The sequence below is a fragment of the Molothrus aeneus genome, chromosome 11 (genome assembly GCF_037042795.1).
Source record: "Molothrus aeneus isolate 106 chromosome 11, BPBGC_Maene_1.0, whole genome shotgun sequence".
Taxonomy (NCBI): Eukaryota; Metazoa; Chordata; class Aves; order Passeriformes; family Icteridae; genus Molothrus; species Molothrus aeneus.
The window spans coordinates 11,998,731-12,020,089 of NC_089656.1; the positions used below are offsets into that span (position 1 = coordinate 11,998,731).

The following is a 21,359-nucleotide window of genomic DNA, read 5'->3' on the forward strand; positions in this document are numbered from 1 at the left end:
ATGTCTCACTGCTCACATGCACCTCCTAATGTTACAGAGAAAGCTTCTTCTAAGTTTCAGTTTTTAAAAAGGACAAGTTTAAATGCTATGATAAAGGAGAAAAAATCAAATGAACCATTTTTGTACTAAAATGTCAATTTAATCTTCTGCTGATATTAATACAGAATTATTAATACTAATACAGAAGCTGATATTAAAATCTTGCTTTTCTCTCTCCTTCTCCTGTGTCTGATATTTTGAACTACAGCAAACCATTACCTTGCACGTTTTTTTTTTAATCTCTGCTGGCATTCACATCACCAATAAGTCTTTGGCTATCAGGTTTGTTTGTTTGTTATTAACTGTACAGCTTCAGCATTGAGGAGTACAAAATACCTCAGGCTTTTTGGATCTGGCATTCCAGTAAAGTTTTTGACCTTGTGAATAAAGTTCATATAAATGGTTAAATCTTGAATTCTACCCCTGAAATGCAACTAATAAGTTACAAACTGCAATTACAGGAGAAACATTGCTCCTGAAAGTGACAGTGTCACCCTGGTGTGGCATGAACAGGGACACATCCAGATCCAGTCACCCACTGGGTGAGGCCAGAGCTGCCAGCAGAGCTGGGGGCTAAGGCTGTGACCTCTTTTAATATTTATTACATCCACAGGAAATGCTGACTTCTTGGCACAGGGTCAGTTCCCAAAGTGACAGCAGGGAAATGCTGCATTCCTGAAGAGCTGGGACAAGCAAGATGCATCCTGATTTACAGCTTGGCAAAAAAACAGGAATGAAACAGCAGAATTTTCCAAACAGTCACCATCTCAGCCAGCTGCCCTTTGGGTGAAACTGATTCACCCAAAGGGTAAAAAAGAAAGCTCTTTTGATTTTTTTTCTATGTTGATAAATTGTCCTTTAGGATACCAAGAGCTAGATAAAGCTGAAAGATCTTGGCTCATCTCTTCTTGAGCAGGAGAGCAGAGATGAAGACAGTCTTTCTTAAGCAAAGCTCCTGTTCTCCTAAGCCCTGAAGAGCTGAAAAAACACTTGGGAACATTGTCTAATTTCTGAATCCAGTTTATCTTGTTCTATAATGTTCAAGAGAACCTATACTCCTTAACGTCACTCCAAAGAAAAGGCTTTTTTTATAGAAAACAGAACTGAAATTTATGAACTCTACCATTAAAGCCTCCCCTCATCTTAATGTTTCACTGCAACCTTAAAAAAAAATCTCCAAGTACACCACCAGCATGAAAAGCTAGAGATCACTGTGTAGCAAAGAACAGCAATGGGAATGCAAAAGAAAAGAACCCACCACAAAAAAGGGGATGGAAAGTTACAGGATAATAAAAAATTACAATTCTTTCAGCTCTAGGATTAATGTTCTGTTGTTTTGGGTTTTTTCCCCCACTGGCCAATCATACTTGCACTGATAATTTGGTGAGCTGAAAGCAGTTCCAGGAATCAGATACAATGTCCCAGCAGTCCAGTAATTTGAAAAGGATACAGACTAGTGATGTGGTGACAATGGCAAGAATTGTTCCAACAGGGATGGACTTCTGTGCATCTTTGAGGTCCCCTGATCTGTTTGAACCAGCCATGATACCTGAAAGCACATTTTGGTAAGATCTCAGGGCAGGAGGAAGCTCAGAGCCCCAGCAGGTCCCTCATGCCAGCATTCTCACCAGTCACTGAAGGGAAGAAGATGCCAACGAGCACCATGAAGGACGTGGTGATATCTGAGAGCACGTACAGGTGCAGGTTGTTCTTCTGGCCTGCCACATCCACAGAGGGCTGATGTGCCCTCTCCAGTATCTCTCCTTTCTCCAAATAATTGCTCCATAAGTTGTCTTCAAGGTTATTATCACACCACAGAAAAGAAAAGCATGTTTCAGTTCAAACCTGTTCTCATTATTATGGGTTTACAACTGAAAATTACAAATGCAATTCAGTGATCAACACAGGAAAACCACAAACATGTATCAATAGTCTATAGAAGTCTAAGCAACTTCAACTTTATTATTACTAAACGTAACATCCTTTTAACCTCATACCTGCTTCAACCAAAGGAAATACACTGAATATTTTTATGAGCCACCACACAACACAGTAGCTCAGAGAATACAAAGCAATATCAACCAGTTTTCTAGACAGAAATGGGTTTGTTCTTCAGTCAGTGGAAGAATTACAGAATTATATGTTTGGCATTTGAAATTTCACTAACAAATGCTGAGCCTTCTTGTAATCTTAGAAACCAGGCTGCTGGTTTGTGTGGAAATGGGAACCTCTGGCACTCAGCACCTGCTCTCTGGTGTTCATTTCAATAATGAACACTTTTCAATTACACTTTATTCAGGAGTGGGTGAAGAAGGAGACACATTATTTCTATACAAGTACTCTTATCTTTCAGAGCATAATGTTAACCTGTCTAAAGAAGAGAGCTGTCACTATAGAGTTCTGAAAAATTTTAATAACTTTTTCATGTTAGTATAACTTAAAATTACAGCTGACTTCATACTGAAATTATGAGATGAACAAGGGAAATTTAATTAATTTTACAGGACACAAGTACTGTATCAGCACAAAAGTTCCATCACCTCTTTTTCAAGGTTATAAGACTTTCTACATTGAAGATCATTTTCTTCACTGTAATTACATTTCTTCATTTCTTTTTTCTTAACCTGCAGGGAAGAGTTTGACCCATTTCAGCTGCTCAGCATGCCTCCTCTTTAAGGGGAAAAAAAGCTTCTACCATACCTATTAAAATGCCACTAGCAGCTCCTGGAATTCCTGCTATCTCTGAGACATTGTTCATTAGGAAATATTCATCACAGTGCTCCGTGGTTAAGTTTGTGCTGTGGCAGAAGAGTTCCCAAAGCTTGGAGGCCACAGTCATGTTATCCTTAACTACAGTTTTGGCACAAACATCAAACTGATCTCTTGACAGAGTCCTGTTGCCCAACATGCAAATCCTGGAAGGGAAACATGAACACCAGAGTTATTGAATGTAAATGGGAAAATTAAATCCACACTTATCCATACTTAATCTTTTATATCATGTGGGAACTTCCAGTGACTCTCCTGTGCTACATCATTTCTCACCTCCAAAAGGATGGTGGTAGCACAACAAGGACTGTATCTGTTCCCTTTAAGGGCCAGAAATACAAAGCTACTTTTTTGATTTATGGAATTTGATTGATTTATGTTGAACAATAAAAGGGAACAGTTAGGTCAACTTTTGGTTTTTTTGTTGTTTGGCATTGGTTTCTCTTTTTTATTAAACATAACTACTGGAGTGGAAGAAATGTGACGAGTACTAGAATTAAAATTTCTACATATTTAGAATATCTAAAGATATTTGGAATCTCATTAGCCCAGTTTCTACACTGCAACACTTGAATTGCAATATTGACATTTTGGATTCAAAATTAGGAACATATATTAAAATCCCAATAAGCAAAAGTTCTTCTTGTCTGCAGATACTGTCTTTAATTGCTAAAATCCTCCACTGCCTGTTGTATTTCATCTAACCACAAACATCATTTATTTCAACACTGAAAAACTTCTAAACCACTTGTCTAAAGACAATTCCACCAGATAGTGATGTAATGTAACAGCTTCCTGCTCCTAAAAGCTCATTTAGCTTTTCTTCCCACTGTCAGAAAACACCCACAGGAAAATAAAGCTTCTTTAATTTTAATTAATTTTAATTCCATTTTAATTGTTTCACAGGTCCTATTTATCACTGAAGACAGGAAAATGGAAAACACAAAAACAAGGGCTGTTTTTGCACATTTGCAAGCCTGTGAACTGTAACTTCCAAGAAGCCTTTCCCTATAAAATTAAAAATAAACACACTATCCTGTTACTTCAGAGAAAAAAAAAAAAAGGATTACACTCCAACACTCCAAGAAGAGAGATAGGGAAAACATTCAAGAACAATCTAAGAGATAATAAGAGGGCTGTAGAGACATTGTTTTACTTCTACTCCTGTAAACCTTCACTGTTGTAAAACACTATAATCATTGGGCCTTAAATATCCAAAGGGAACACTTGAGGGCTGCAAGTACTGAGTTATGGTCAAAGCATTTCAAGATGTGAATAATTATGCAGATCCAACTCCCCTATTTCCATTCCATTCATCTCTTGTCAGCAGCATCAGAAAACAGTTTGCATTCCTGGTAAAACACACACATCCACATTAGTGCTGCGCCAGCTCTGAGTTGAAGAAGCTGATTCCATGTTGAGCTGCCAACATGCCAAGGAGCTCCTGCTGGGTGCAGGGCAGGCTCCTCACAGACAGGGAAAGCTCTTGTGGAGCCTCACACAGCCCCACATCACACTCCCAAGAGGTGCCCAGTTTCTCAGCAAGGAGTTGACCACACGATGAATTTCCAGCCACAAAAGCAGCGTGTGGTGTCTGAGTGGCTGTGGAAAAGGGACCTGCCAAACTGCTCCCTAAGAGCTCACAAATAACCCAGCAACACCATCACTCCAACCCCAACAGCTGCAGGCCAAGAGACTGGATTGGCTTTGCAGGAAGCAGAGCAGTGTCAGCCTCCATCAGCCTCACCACGAGACTTCCTTCTACCAAAACAGTATAAAAAGTGTAATAACATGTTCATTTTAGCCTGAGAAACTTCAGTTCCATGAGTTCTGCACACTGTCATTAAACACAGCTAAAAATATTGGAAGTAATTCACAAAAAAACATTGTATCAGGCACAAGCTTCAAGTAACCTACATGAAAGCAACCAACTTCCAGACCCACAGGCAAAGCTACAGCCCCCATCCAGAAAGGTTACTCACGGAAATTCAGGTGGATCAAAGATGGACTTGATAGCTCCAGCATAAATGGACAGGATGGATATCACTACACAGGCCAAGAAGAGGGAAGCAAATTTGTTGACATATTTCACACCTACAAACACCACCACTGCCATCAGGATGAGGAACACGGTGCCATAGACCCTCATGTTGTTCAGCATGGCACTGGATGCATCGTGGGCATCAGAGGGATGAAAAATTGCTGCTTGTGGCACAATATATGTCTGCAGCAAAGAGAAAGCAAAAGTGAGCTGGAGGAACACCAGCACAGAACTCTATGTTATAAGTATTAACTAGTTATTAACTGCTTAAATAACTTCAGTACTTAAGCTCCACAGTTGGAAGACTACAGACGTGATAGCTAAAATCAAAGGCAATACAGCCAATAGGAAAACATCTGCTTTTTTAGTAGTGACCAACTACAGTCACTGCCACTTTTTAGGGTATTTTAAAGTATTCAACAGTGCATATGTAGATTGGGATTGTGTACTATACTAGAAATCTAAATCACTTTGCATTCTGCAGCATGCTCTTCACTGGGAATCTTTTACAGGAAAAGTCAAGAGATAACAGCCCTTTCTATGTCAGCAGTACAACTGAGCCACCTCTATCAAAGCTGAGCATGAGCCCTGCATTAGGTCACTTTCATCTGTCTTGTCAGAAGAGCTCCCAGTCCGCACACTCGGTGTGTGCAGCTGCCAAAGGGAAGCACCAGAGGTAAAGAACTGCACACCAAGGAACTGGAGACCTTCCAGTCTCTTCTTGTTAATGTGTATGCAAATACGGGACAAGAGTATTGGGGCACTTTCTGTATGTTATTTGTCTTTAAAGCAGGATTACTCTGGTACTACTCACCAATAAAATCTCAATGGCACCAAGGATATACATGGCTCCTGCAAATGTTGTTCCCAAATAAAAACACAGCCCTACAGCTCCACCAAACTCTGGGCCCAACGACCTAGATATCATGAAATAGGAGCCACCAGCTGTGAAACAAGAACAGTGATAGCAAACTTATAATTTATCACTATAAATGTTTAAATATTCACAAAAAGAATACCACAGAATTATATACATTGTATCTGTTATTTAGAGTTCAACTGAAGTATCATTTTTGCTGGCACATGAGTAAAAACCAAATAAATTGATCTTTAGCTTGATTGATAACAAGAAGAAATATTAGATATTAATTTAGGCTTTGTATTCTGGATTAAGCAAATTTCTGTAGAATAAAACCATGTTAACAGCTTATAGCAACTTAAGTTTTGGGGTTTTTTTTACCTTTTAACACAACTGAGACACTTGCTAACTACACTTACCTGGAACAACACCATTCGTGGCAATTGCACTCATTGATATGGTTGTCAACATAGTCTGGAGAACACAGGGAAAAGGAAGCAGTTGTGTCAACAACATTTTTTAAAACATAACTTATTTCTTGATAAAATAAGCTGCCTCTGCATATACAATACAGCATTTCTATTTATTCTGCCTCTCACTATCTAAAAGAAAACAAGGGCAGCAGGAATTTAATCACTGAGCTGTTGAGACTTCTGTTTGAGGGATGGCCCCTGCTTTATCAGGTCCAGCAGTGGGTGTCTGCAGACAAAGCAAGATAAGGGAATGCAGGTGTTCCTCCATCTGCAGAGCTGCGATTCCAACCAAGGCTGGTCCAGCAAAGCAGGCAGCCCACACCTGGGGCAGGCATGGAAAACAGCTATTTGCTGAACAAACACTACTTGTAAGACTGTATTTACACTACAGTTTGCCAGTTTAGAAGTAACAGTAAAAAAAAAAAAATCCTGCAGCTACGAACATGGCAAAAGTGCCTGACTTAAATCTGACTTTTCTTTATACAAACACCTACAATGCTGCCTCCCCAAGTTTCCCAGTAGTTTCACAGAGGTTTTGTCACATGCATTATTGTACCTAAGTACTTACACAACAGCAGCAAAGCAATACAATCAGGAAGGACTGAAGAACTCCAGCCATTCCCACCATCCAAGTCAGCCGAAGGAAGAGAATGACCCCAAAGATATTCTGCATGCATGGCAGATACACCCCCATCAGGGTGCCCATGCTGGGTGACTGGAAAAAAAAATTATATTCATTAACTGAAATTATTCAAAGCAGAGGTAACCAAAAAGGCCTTGAAGTTCATTTTTTTAAAGGGTAGAAACCTGGGAAACCTAAGGTAGACACACTCAAATAGTGTTGTGCAGGACTTCAACAAAATACAACATAAACTCCAAAATCATGAATTTCTGAACAAAATGCTGTCCCTGTCACATACTTAACTAATTAACCTCAATATTTAACACTGACTAGTAACAACAGGAGATACATTTATTTGGTTTTTTGTAGACCCATAGAATTTTCAATATGAAACATGTCAAATGCTGCAGACCCCAAGACAGATCCTTACCTACTGCCCAGAGTTCACAAATTAGTTTCAAGGAAAACATACTTTTGTCATGTTACAATTAGAAAAGATGTGGAAGCAATATGGAGACATGGATAATGTATTTTCTTCCATTTTATATATTTCATATAAAACTAATGGTTCTACCCTTTCTTAAGTTCAATGTCAGCATCAGACTGAATTCTTTTGTCAGTGACTGAGAAAACACAAGTTACATGACTTCACAGGAACTGCACCTGACTGGCCTTCAACACAGCATCCTGCAGAAAAATCATCCAAAATAGTGGCATCACAATGCCACTGGTGAGGACTTTATTCCAAGGAATATAAAAATGTTTGTTGCATTGGTGCACCTGGCACCAGCAGCATTTCAGAGTCCAAATCTCTGTGGTTTCCTGCCAAGATATTCCATTGCTTCTGCCTTTTAAGGTTTCGTTTTGCACTTAAAATTATACTGAATTCTAAAACACAGGGGGAATAGAGTGTAAAGGCTCATCCTTTTTCATACTCCCTTCTATAAATAAACATGAATTCCAAAACACATTAGATAGACAGCATTTAAAGAAGCCATTGAACCATCATTCAACTGAGAAGGATATTAAAGGGAGATGACAAAACTTGTTCAAATTTGACTCCACACAGGATTAACTAGGTGCAACAATAAAAAGCTTTATAGACAAATGAAGTCATGAACCTAAAGCAACAGTATATAAGACAAGCAATAAAATGTGTGCCAAAAACTTTACATAAGGTAATTCAAGAGTGTATTTCATTACACAAAGCAAAACCCTTAAAGAATCACATGTTTAACATCACCAGGTCAAAAGCAACCAAGGAATTTAGTGCTTCAACTTGCAATTACATGTTACAATCCAGAATTTCCTCATCTGCACTAGAAACCTGCCCTGCCAGACATGAAACAAAACCGTGCCCAAGAACATGATCTGAACTGTTCTTCATTAAAAGTGCCAGGAGCTGCTGGCTGAATTTTTTGAAGTCAGTTTTGAATTCCTTGACTAAAACTGAAACAGATCCATCAGACTTCTCTCATACACACCACAGCTCAGGTGAACCTCCTGAAGGAAAGTGGATGAAGAATCTTGTGCTGAGGGTTTGCAGGGGAGTTACGCTATGAGACCTGCAAGCACAGGCCAGAGCTGTTCCTCAGCTGTTCCAGTGCCACAGTACCAAAACAAATTAATTCCCTAAACCATCACCTGCCATTTTTTACAAATTACCATCCTAAATATCTAACCTGATCAGCTTTGCCAGGACTATGTATGAGGAAAAAATGAATTCTTGTCAGAAATGACACATGTTACATAAGAGTCCTGATCAGGGCAAGGTAAGGATTTTTTACTGAGTTATTCCACTGCTATAATTGAGGAGGATCTTCATGGAGTATTATTTACAGTGTACTTGCTTCAAGGAAAGGAAGGTGTAGATACTTTTGATTCCAACACTTTCATCTGATTTACACTGTGTCTTTAACCCCATAAACATAAATTCAGAAAGGAATAAATAGACATTGCTCAGCACAGGGGCTTCCCACTGCCACTTTGCCTCTCAGGGACACATTCCACACAATTTTATCATCATCTATGTGACCATTCATCCATCAGTCCCTCCCTCACAACACCTCTGAGCCCATCAGGTGAATTTATCAGATATGTGGCTATCTCAGGATAAAGGAGTTAATGAGTTTGTCAAAACTGGCATCTGGAAAAGAAGCCCATCCTGTTGCTCCTCCACAGGAGAAGTAAATACACCATGGTTTTTGTGTTTTCTACATGTCAGTCCTCCACACACTAGGAAAGCAGCTGAGATTTCAGCCTGCCCTTTACACACCTCCCAGCAGCTGCTTCCTCTGCATAAGAATCCACTTCAGCTCAGCTCTTTCCTACCTTCTGCCCTATGTGGTCCCTGCAGCTTTGCTCCACTGCTCCATTATCTTCTCCCCCACCCTCCCAAATGGCCTCTCAAGCCTATGAAGTTACAAGCTCACTTCAACCACAGAGGAAGAGAAATTGTGCATTAGTTGTCCACTTGTGAGACCACTGCAGAGCAGAGCAGCCTAGAAAATGCCCAAGGGTCTGCTCAAGCAAGTATTACTAACTGTATCTCAGGCCTAAGAGTTTAGTCTGGATTATTTTACCCAATAGAAAAAAAGTTACTCATAAGAAAGAACAATTTACAAATATTACTTGAAGCAGCTTGTTCACAGAAATATTTAACACCACTAATCTGCAGTGACTTGATCCTTTTTTTCAACACTAAATGATACTAAACCAGTGCTGAAGTTTCAACAGAATGTGACCTTAAACAAGGGTATTATTATGTTCAGCCTCAACAGCAACCACATGAAAAAACGTAACACCCCATGCTGCATGAAGGAAATGAAAGAAAGACAATTTGAAGAACACCATTTTAGAACAACCCAGAAGGGACAGAAAAATCTCGAAAACAGTCTCAATTTCAGTGATGTAGATCATGTTTCTGTTCACTCTCATCAGCTGCAGACACATAATTTATGTAAATATTGATCTGAGTCTGAAGGACACTATTTCCATTGTGCCAGTGTGATGGGTTATTAAAGCCCTTGGCTGCAGGGCTGAGGGACATTGATCAGCAATGACAGCTCTCATGGTGCTCTCTAGCACGAGGACAGACAGCAGCACTGCCTTGAAATTAACTGCCTTGTTAAAGATACATGAACAAAAACAGTTTGTCTAATTTTTTCCATCATGAGAAGGGGATACTTCTATAGCACTGTGACTGTTAAGTGATTTATTGCAAAACTGTGTTTAGAAAAGAAAAAGCAACCCAATTTCCACCTTATTACATTGGGGTTGTGTCAATTTTACCTGATATGTGCCTAACAGAGAATGCTACTACCAAAAATATTTAGTGGGGTCACTAAAAGAAGATAAATGTTCATATCAAGATGTCTTGCACTGAAATGAATTTGAAAGGATGTGATTTGGCAGGCAGGGCTGTGCCAGGTCCCAAAACGTCCTCACTGAGAGACCTGCCTTACCTGCTCAGAGAAATACAGTCACTTGCTGAAAGGATTGCTTTCCTCAGTTCATTTTTAAATATCAGATCTAGAGCCTGCTCACCTGCCTTGCTCCAGCTCTTGCCTGTGAGCTGCCAATTCCAGCAAGTGACAGGCAGGTCACTCCTTGTCACACCAGCTGAGCACACCCAGGGCAGCACCACCAAGGGAGGGTTAACAGGGGTTTATCCACTTCAAACAGACCTGCTGGGGCTGGAATGGACTGCCAGGCTTCTGTTCTCATGCTCAAATGGGAAGGACAAGGTAACAGCAGCACAGTGATTTATACTGCACAGATGACTAAAAAGAAGTATGTAGAAGAACCCTGTTTGCACTGTTTCTGAATACCTTCAATCCATACCCTTGTCCAGTTACTGCTTTTAAATTTCCTGTGTTTAATGATTATAATTATTGGCCAAGGTTTTCAGTCGTCTTATATTCTGCATGATGGTTAAAATTTTATATTGCTTATGGCAAGAGAGGGAGAAGAAATTCAAGCTGCAGTTATGATATTGCAGCTGATGTAATTTATCCCAGAGACAGACATGCAGACAAAGGTTTGCCTAAGGAAAATGCAGTGTTTACACAGAAAACACTGAGATATTAATACAGCTTGATACTGTCACTTTTGGAAAGGTCACCAAGCCCATCCTACAAAAACATCTGAGAAGTCTGTGAACACACATTTCTGGGACATGGGAAAGCATAATTCAGGAAAACACAGTTATTAAACCTGAACTCCATTTTGCCATAGAAGCAAAGCTTTAATAAAGATAATAGTCCTTTTAATGGCAGTAAACAGCTTGAAAACATGCAAGCATGAATCATACCTAAATGCAGAAATATTAACACCATACCATGCATGGTACTCCACCAGGGACTGAAAAGAAGTTCTCAATTTTCTGGTATTTGCCCCATTTTTACCTTGTGAAGTTTTATACACATTTGCTTTAACCAACTGTATGCTACAGTCCCATTGCCAAATTCTCCCAATCCTTTTTCTATCAGGGAAGCAAGGGACTAACTTCCAGATTGCTCTGCAGCTTACCCTGGTATTCTGGTCAGTCAATTAATAAGGGAATAAAGAGCAAAGTGATCAGAACTTCCTCAAAATCTCAACAACTGTATCTATTGTATCCTCCACCATTCTACTTTTGTCAGGGAAATAATCAATCTGCTTCTGACAGCAAGAGGATGAAAATTATTTTAGATTATGAAATAATATCACATTAGAAGCTGATGCCTGACATTATTCTCACCAAAAGCATGCTAAAACAGAGATGCAGCTGACATTCCTCATTAGTACTGTGAAGGTAAAAACTTTGGACAAGACTCAGTCATTAATATAATAGCAAGTACCACACAAAAGAAAATCATAACTAAAATGTTTAAATTATTTTTTTAATGTCAGCTTATAGGACCAGAATGCAGCTACTTCACCCAGGTGAACTTAGCTCAGTCCTGTCATGATGTAAAATTAACCACAATATTGCAGCACTTTCAGTGGATGTGGTCTCAAATAAAATTGAATTTTAAGCTTCACGTTGACGAAAGAATTTTGTTATCCCAAGTGTACAACTGCAGCGTAAGGGCATTCAGCATGGGGTAACATGCTTGCTCCTTGAGAGCACAATTGGTTTGCAACATTATCACTGCCATCTCTTTCTGAAATGGCTCAAGCTTTGGAGGGCAGTGCCAGAAAACCTGCAGAATTCAAGTGCTATGTTCGCTTTTTTGGAAACCTTTCTTTTGACAGAACTTGTAAACAAACTGACAGGCCTGCAAGCCATAAAATGCAAGCACACCATTTGCAGGTGCAGCAGTAACCAAAGCACCTGCAGCTGTGCCAGAGGGGAGAGGAGCAGTTGAACACTGCCCTCCTGATAGAAATCAGCTACCAACAATCCAACCTCACCTGCTTCCAGGGCCAGCCCCGTGGGCCAACCATCTAAATGCAGATGCTTTGGGGCAGAATTCAGTTGCCTAAGTGCCTGACACCAGAATGACTCCTGAGCTGCCCCAGGGTGTCCAATCTGAGCTCCACCCTCCACTCCAGACAGGTGTTGTCTCCTGCAAACCCTGTGTCGTTGCCTACCAGCCTTGTAGAGATGTGTCAGATACCACTGGGCAGCTAAAACAGCACCAGGAAAAAGCTGGGGGGTTGTTAAGTTTTTTATTTGTAGCCCACTGAAAGCCTTCTTATCTAAATGCACACCAAGCACAGGGAATTGCACTGCAGTGCAGCTGTACCCACCACATCTGCCCCAGCTCCTGTAACACCCTACAGCTTCTGTGGCATTTCTTTGCAACATTGTCGTGGCTCCTCAGAGAGGTTAAGAACGAGCAAAAGGGAGGCCAGTTCCCCAAAAATCCCACAGGGAATCATCAGTTTTGGCCATGGAGAGAATCTTTGCTTACTTTTGATACTTTCTTCTTCGATCCATCAGTACTTTCTGCTTCTTCATGTTCCTTGACACCTTGAGTAAGATTTGTGTAGTTGACCAACTTGCCAAGCAGAGATGACACTTTTGGTCGTATATCAAGCTCCTCCTGTGGAAGAAGACAACAAGTCAACTTCTGCAGTTCACAGCATTTCTGAAGAGTGGCTGGGATCACACCTTCCTAGGCATGCCTGAGGCTACCAGGGAACACACCAGAAAAATCATCCAGGAAATGACAATTTCACTGTGCCTCAACCGCTGGTGAGAGGTTTTAATTTTCTGAAAAGAAAAGGCCAAAATGTCTGCACCATGTGAATCATTCTCCTCAGGTGCTGAAAAGCATAATTACAGCAATGAAGAAGTCTGGGCCTTAGAACTGAGAAAATGAATGTGTAGCTTGCATGTATCTCTAATGTCAACTTACATCAACGGATATACTTTTAAAAAGGTCAAGCTGCCAAACAAATCAGAGATTTAGTGATTAAATTCTGCTTATTGTAGACATGTATGCACTGATGATTTTATTACATTTTCCAAACTACGTTATCTAATTCATGTGGATCTAGACAAAATTCCCAAAAGCCACACGTATGGAGGGCCTCCCACCTTTACACTCAGCCCATCCAATTTTGCTTCTGGTTTGGGGCAGGGGGGAGGAAAAAAGCCCCAGACCAAAATCATCAAAATCATTCCCTTTCCCTTTCTCTTTAAAATTAAAGTCTTGCATGTCTGATAGCACAATAAGGAATTGCATGGTAAAGAGAAAGAACTTTCCACACAGGAAATAAAAACCAATTGAGAAAGATTTCACTGTCTGCAGCTTTATCATATCTTTAGGTATCACCTTGAACAGCTTCTGGTGGGATCAGTAGCATGATGTGCTTTGTACATGATGCAGAAATGGACCCCAAATGGGGTCACCCCTAAAGGGATGACATGAGCCAAGCACCCCTTTTCATACTCCTTCCTGTGATCTGACCTGCAGCTGACATGTTTGAAAACCTGATTACAATTCCTTCCAGAAAGGGCTGAGACAAGATGTACCTCCTGTTCAGGAGAGCAGCATGGCCTTTGGGATCCTGGTGGATCCTCCTTTTACTTAGTGCCACAAAAGAGCCTGCACACCTGGTGTGGTCCTGTGCTATTGAAAAGGCCTCCAGCAGGAGTGTGCCCCTCCTTAATTCCAGGTGTTTACAGTCACACAGAGTTATAACTCTGCCTCACAGACCTGGCTGTCACCACACCTGAGCTCTGTCACCACACAGGACCTCCCTGCCCACTGGTGCCCCTGACAACAGATGGACACCCACAGACAGGCAGATGGGGGAGAAACATGTGCTCAATCCCTTCCATCATGGAAGAGCCCAAATCACACTAGAAGTACAAAAAACAGCTAGAAATTACCTCAAACAAGGCCAGATTTCTATCATAGTAATCACCTCCCTTGCCAGCTTCTGAACTGTTCAGGAAAGGACTGTTTTCTTTATGGTTGCCATGACCTGTGAAGAAAAAAAAAAAAAGCAGGTTTTGATAAGCAGAGAATGATACTGTAACCTTGAAGAATCCATAGGAAAAAAACTCCTTTGGTAAAATGAACATGTTTCTTTTTACTATCTCAAGTCATACAATGTTAACAATATCAAAGGTGTTACTCTCAAGGTAGAATTATTTCTATTTCTACTCCTCTGTTTCATTAAAATAGAATAACAAGTCACCTCAAAGTAAAATTTACAAGTAGGGTCACAGCTACAATGCTCTATTTGCCTTGTGTGTGCTCATACCTGTAACTGTTTTTATACAGAACAGTGGCAAGCACTGGGACAGCTCCTGTGCATTTAGGAATGACTGCTAATGGTAAGAGCAGCCTTTGAGCTGTGTGCCCAACCCAGTCAGATCCATTTAGTAAGACTGAACACTTCAAAGACACATTCTGTAATGACAATACAAAACAGCTCCCAAAGCACCTTTTTAGTTCTTAAATGCTGTTGGTTATTCACTACACCCACTAATCCCCAGCCATTCAACACCCTTACTGTGTTCTGAACATTTAAACTGTGCATTCTTCAGGCTCCTTTTATACTCCTATATTAAAACCTAATATAATATACACTAAAATCAGAGCATTCTCATATGCAATGAACAATGTTAAAAAAAAAGAACATGGTAGATGAGTAGAGTTTCCTGTAGCAAGTAGTAACAAAAAGAAAAAAACAAAAAAAAAAAAAAAAAAAAAAAACCAAAAAAAACAACAACAAAAAAAAAACCACCAAGGGCACTGTAGTTTAAAACAACCTCTGAGGGGGAAAAAATTAAATTGACTTCCATCTTCAAAATAAGTTCTTGGACCTATGTCTCCCATTACCCTCTGCTCAGCAAACAAAAATTCTTCTCTTTTGCCTGTACCTTTTCACTCCCTGCTCTCCCAGCCAATACAAATGAATTATTTCCAAGAGCATCTCCTTAAGAAAGGATTAATCCAAGAATACCTTTTTCTATTTACAAAAGATGTAACCACTACAGAAATTAAAAATGAAAGAAAAAGACATTATTATCTCAAATGAAAATACTACAAGTTAAAATACTCTACACTGAATACACCAAAAGCAAGAGATTAAACATCTGGATTTTTGGGTGTATCTTTTCAATGATTACAGTAATCAATTCAATAAGGCTACACTAAATTATTGTAATACAATTCAAGTGAAAATCTCTCTGCATTTTGAAATTTGAATCAACTTACAAAATTAACCTAACAGGCAAAGAGGAGAGCCCTCCCCTACACATAGTGATCAGCACAAACCACACTGTTACAAAAGTAATTGTTTTAAGCAAAAAAATTTTGAGAACATTCAGTCCTACTCTTACTGAGGGGAAGGCATGCATGGAAAGCAGCACAATTTTCTGGAAATTGCTGACAGGTGCTTTGAACAAAACTGTTGGAAAAACAATATTCACAAAGAACAGAGGGATTTTTAAGCTTCTGTAAGTAAATACTAGCTGACCAAAAATATAGGAAAAGAGCAGCCTATTGTGTTTATGTGCCCAGTGCCCTTCTCACAGCTCTGACAACTGACCCCAAAATGTTCATGAGCAGCTGCCTTGAACAAGGGGGCACAGCTTATTTGCTGACCCCACCTTCACGTAAGAGATGCTCACTTTGCTGCAATTGTAGAATTTTTTACATTACTAGAAAAACATCAGTAAGCTTAACAAGACAGCATCAAAATCAAACAGTTATCAACTTAAGCAAAGGTTAAAATCTGCAAAAACTGCTTGCTTGCTGTATTTGTTATGCCTATACTGGAATATACCAGATCAATTTTGCTGCAGTGTGCTGCAGTCCCCCCATCCTGTTGTGGTTAAAGCACATTTACAATTTTTGCTGAGGAAATGGGAGTTATCTGCCATACCCCTTATACTCATTAAATTGGACACAAATGATGGTGCAAATTATGACATCAACAGAAATACTGTCTGCTTGATTCTTCAAGACTCTGGTCTCTGCAGTATCTTCTCCATTACATTTATTAAACACAGCAAGGTCATGAGCAACTTTGGTTTGTTTCCTCAAGTCCTGTATTATACACTAGATTGGAAATCCAACTGTTCTGGTGACAATGTTTGAAATATCAGCCTGGATTTTTATCACTGAGTGATTTTTAAAGCAATTCTTTGCTGCCTTAGTTTTCCTCCTTCCATTGGGAACCCTACCTTATCACTGTCTCAAGTCAGCATAATGGGTGTTCTTTTACTTTTAACACTTGGAGAAACTCTCAACCATTTTATGTACAAAATCCCACTGTTGCCAAGGTACATTCATACATTCCATCTCAGTTTTTTAAACAAGATTATAATTCTTTTGCTCTTTCTAAATGCCCTTGTTACCATAATCCACATAACCTCTCCTTAGTTAAAAAAAGATTACTTCATACCATCTCCTTGAGCCTGACTTAAAATGAATCTTCAGTTTGATTGTTATTATTTTTTAGATGCATCTTCATTTTACCACCAGTGAATTTTTCACAACTGATCTGTTCAGAAGACCTCTCTCTCTCTCTCTCTCTCTCTCTAAAGAGCTTCCATCTTCTCTCTCATTCTTCATTTACATCTTCAATCATCACTCAGACCCTTCCCATTAGACTGTCCTTCCAAATCTGACCCCTTGGCATGCTGGCTTCATACACCATCCTGCACACAGGAAGCCCAAACTGAATAGAATATTCAGCAGAACTAGTGACTGGAAATATAGCATTGATTTTGCAATTGCTAGGGTACATTTTCTTCTAGATGGTTCAGATGATAGAGAAGTACTACTGGCTTTTCACCACATTCACAGCACCAGCTCCATTGTCCTGAAATAACATACCTATGAATTACTGCAGACAATGCAAAAATAAAAGTGAACTTTCCTGCTGACCTACTGAAGTGCCACTTTAAAGTCCCTCTCAAACCCTGTACACATTCCATAGGAAGTAAAGGAGTGTAAGTTTATATGCAAGTTCTTCACAGTGACATCCTAGTTCCACAAAGATGGAATAAGCAGAACTGGTGCTGCAGAGATGTGTGCTAATTCAAGACTCCTGCATTGCTAACTTAAATACAGCTAATTAAATGACAGCCAAAAATCACTTTCACCACAGCTGCACATTCAATGCAATCCCTTCTTTACAGACATGTTCTAAATCAAAGCATTCCTCTCACTTTCTCTCTTCTCATATTGTGTTTCCATTCCAGGAGTAAAACCTCCAGCAAACAACCATTCCCTCAACAACAATCACAACTGTACTTTGACAAAACACACCAGAGACTACAGCACAGCACAGAAAAAACTTTCTCCAGTACATTCCCTGTGCCAGTGAGCAAGAGCAGCAGCTTCAGAGAGACTTACTTGTGACTGGAAATATAGAATTGATTTCATTCCCTGTGCCAGTGAGCAAGAGCAGCAGCTTCAGAGAACTTACTTGTGACTGGAAATACAGAATTGATTTCATTCCCTGTGCCAGTGAGCAAGAGCAGCAGCTTCAGAGAACTTACTTGTGACTGGAAATACAGAATTGATTTCATTCCCTGTGCCAGTGAGCAAGAGCAGCAGCTTCAGAGAACTTACTTGTGACTGGAAATACAGAATTGATTTCATTCCCTGTGCCAGTGAGCAAGAGCAGCAGCTTCAGAGAACTTACTTGCACAGGAAGAGCGCGTTATCTCCATCAGCTTGGGGAGGGAGCGGATGTGACCTCGGAAAGCTACTCTGGGGAATTCCTGCCCCAGCTGCACCCGGGGACACTTCACATCCTGAGGCACCAAGTCTCCTGGGCAAGCACCATCCTGTGACATGTGCACAGTGCTCCACATCCTTAGTTATCAAGTCTTTGGTCCTGGCCAGCAGCTATGGTGTTAGTTTTTTCATCATGCAAGATTGATTTGCAAGGAACATTGCTCAAAGAAGGAGCTAAGTACTCTGCAACAGAGAATAATTTATTTGCCTTAGTCCCTAATTAATCTCAAATGTTGAGGTATTCAAGCTGTATTCCAAGTAGGTTAATGTTTCCTCTTCACTTGTTTCATTGCTTCTCAGTCTTCATTATCTTTCAATAATTAAGGCATTTTATTTCTGAATGCTACCAGTTCTCTTTCAAACCAGATAATTCTATTTGCAAACACCACACCAACTATATAGTTTATCTAAACATCTCCAGCAGAGTTCCCTGAACATTCTACTCCCCTACTCAGATATGGGCAGAGGTCCAGAGAACAAGTTCCTCATCCTGTGGATCACCTGAGTTCCTTAAAACATCAGAGATGATCCATAGAACAAAACCTAAAACCCTCAAGTGTGCATGCTCCCACACATGCAAACACACATGCTCAGGAAACAGAATAAAAGCAACAAATAGATGTCCAAGCTTCTGCATCACAGCCAAGCAAAAACACTGTGACTAAACTGTAGCAGATATTCTACTGACTGGTTTTACTTTGCTCTTCTCCAAAAGGCTAATGTTGTCTTTACTAAAGAAAAATAAAATTACAAAGTATTAAGAACACGAAGGACACTATTCATGCTACTGCTTTCCTTCTGGAAGAGGATTAAGCCAGACAGACACAGTTTCACTGCTTGACAATGCTGAATGCAAGCCTTTTGTGCAAGCCATTGTGTTTTCTTAAGTAACTGAGGGATGAAATCCAGAATTTAGAGAGAATGACAAACAAAAGACATACATGAAAGTAACTAAAAGACAGATTAGAGAGCATAAATGAAAGCTGAACAATTCGGCACAGTGATACATACTTTACACAATATTGTAAAGAAAAGACCAGGAAGCTTCACAATGATATGGTCTACTCTGCCAGACTAAAATAATCATTGAGAAGGTGGCAAGAGCAGTTGCATGACTTGACCTGTCAAGGTTTTATTTTTCTCTACTGCCAGTTTCTAAACTCCCTTAAAAAAAAACCACCACTGCTCCACTTCATCACATTCAGATAAAGAAGCAGAAATTAGTGCATCTTTAAAAAACTACAGACTCTGCCATCAGGACATGACTAACCCAGAAATGCTCACCTACTTATGGAAACTTCATCTACCTGGCAAGTGAAGACGTGCTGAAGGCACAGATGGACAGAGCCTGCCCTGCTTTAGTCTGACCCACACAGATAACCAAGCGAACAGAGCAATGCCAATCAAGCTACAGCAAGGCTAAAACATTTCAGAAAAAGCAAATTCTGAAGAGGGCTGAACTTTGCTAAGAAACTTCTGCCACTTTGCTTCTCCAGGCACATCAGAGCTGAGCTGATGGCAGCTGGCAGAGGCTCAGGAGGAACACAGCCTCCAACACACTCTGCAGGCAAGAAAGCTGCACAGAGCTCCAGACACTGCTGCCACAGGTGAGGGTGGAATGCAGGGCTGCCACAACCCTCCCTGCCTCAAGTACCAAGTCTTAAGTAAGGGACTAAATTTGTTCAGATAATTTCAGTGCAAATCAGAGTTCAAGTCAGAGCTGGAACTGAAATGCTCAGCTTGACCAAGAAACACATTGGTTTATTTACCCCTTGATAACCAAAAAACAGCAGGTATTTCCTAGAAAACCAGCTCAAAGGACAGCCCAACACTCCTGCCCTCAATGTAATTTAATTTCTGGAGCAGTGTAGAGTTAGTATCTCACTTGTAATTGTACTATACATGTACAGGCTCCTTTGTGTCCACCACAGTAACAAACACTGTGATGAAATAGCCTGTCTAGCAGCTAACACCACATTTTGCAGTTATTCAGATACTATTTCACAGGTATTACTGGCCACAAAACCTGTGATAGTTAAGGGCACAAACTGAGCCATTTTCATGCACAGGGAACGCTACTTGATTTTTTTTTAAATTACAACAAAAAAAAATCATACTTATAATATTTAATCTACCAGTAACACTGGAATCTAAGATTAAAATCAGAGTTGATACCCAAGTAGCTGCTGCAGGTTTCCCTTAATATGAGCAATCTAACAGCAGGCTCTTAAAGCCAACTAATCACAAAGGCTCACTTCCCACTCAGGAGGAGATGGCTCAATTAGCTGACCCCTGGAGTGCCCCTCCTGTGCATGCACCTTGACACGCTGCAAATTACCTCTAAAGAGAGCCTAACCTGAATAAAACCCTGATTTACAGATATTTTAGGACAGGCAAAATGTATCACACTTTGGAAAGCAAGTTAATTCTGTTCTGACTTATTTGTGCTTCTCAGATGTTCATGTGTGAGTAAGTTCTGCAAATTTCTACACAAATGGTAATTCAGACACAATTTACTTTGATTTTTGAGCACAAAATCAAAATAGGTTTGCTGCACTTAACTGTTCTCACAAGACCTAGAAGCAAATGAATACACCCAAGGTAGGTATTCTACTAGGAAAAAAAAATGGAGAAACAATGGGATTGCTCCAAACAGAAATCATTGCATAATCAGGTTTTATTAGTCAGGTTATATTGAGGGCATTTGTTCACAGCCTTATGGATAAATTTTTCATACAAAAAGCTGTCCATGCCCATTTTTATCACACTTTGGGGGTTTGGTTTGTTTTTAACAGCTCTTGAGACACCATTTCCCAGATGTCAATGAGGATCATGCTCACACTGCTCCTCCCAAAGGCTGTGTGATGCTCAGGGTGCTCTGCTCATCACTCACAGGCCGTCAGCACCTGCAGGTCTGGGAATTGCTGAGAAACAGAAAACCCTCAACAAGCTGCCCAAGAACCCTGGTATCTCCAATGTCAGCAGCCAAGCACTCAGGAGTGCTGCTGGAGTAAACCAAGAGACTCCCATTCTAGGATAACCTAAGAAACATGCAGACAACAATTTGATTTCAAATACATCCCAAGTCTGCTTCTATTCATGTGGTGCCCCATATGTGGCTGGACTAAACAAAACTCATCCATTCTCAGAACTGTTATGGAATATTTTTCTTGGTTCATTCGTGAGGCTATACCAAATAATTCAATGCACTATTATGCTTTTGCAGATATTACTACCTTGACATTTCATTAACAGAAATCAGACATTGCTTCTTTTCTTAAATTACTTTCAACAATTTAGCAAAAATCCTAATCCAACATCAGCAGCAGTCCAAAATAAAGATAAATTTAAGCAATAA

At 40.0% G+C, this 21,359-nt stretch overlaps 1 protein-coding gene across 2 annotated transcripts in view; it reads right to left on the reverse strand.

Moving 5' to 3' along the window:
* The window catches only part of SLC12A4 (solute carrier family 12 member 4), a 47,371-nt gene that overhangs the window by 12,767 nt on the left and 13,245 nt on the right, over nucleotides 1-21,359 (reverse strand). For both annotated transcript variants that reach the window (XM_066557179.1, XM_066557178.1), the window contains exons 2-10: nucleotides 14,131-14,225; nucleotides 12,704-12,835; nucleotides 6,750-6,896; nucleotides 6,128-6,182; nucleotides 5,664-5,794; nucleotides 4,791-5,032; nucleotides 2,740-2,954; nucleotides 1,668-1,832; nucleotides 1,490-1,588 (exon numbers count right to left, since the gene is read on the reverse strand). In XM_066557179.1, coding sequence (XP_066413276.1) covers nucleotides 1,490-1,588; nucleotides 1,668-1,832; nucleotides 2,740-2,954; nucleotides 4,791-5,032; nucleotides 5,664-5,794; nucleotides 6,128-6,182; nucleotides 6,750-6,896; nucleotides 12,704-12,835; nucleotides 14,131-14,225 — 1,281 coding nt within the window. The remainder of the gene's footprint in view (nucleotides 1-1,489; nucleotides 1,589-1,667; nucleotides 1,833-2,739; nucleotides 2,955-4,790; nucleotides 5,033-5,663; nucleotides 5,795-6,127; nucleotides 6,183-6,749; nucleotides 6,897-12,703; nucleotides 12,836-14,130; nucleotides 14,226-21,359) is intronic.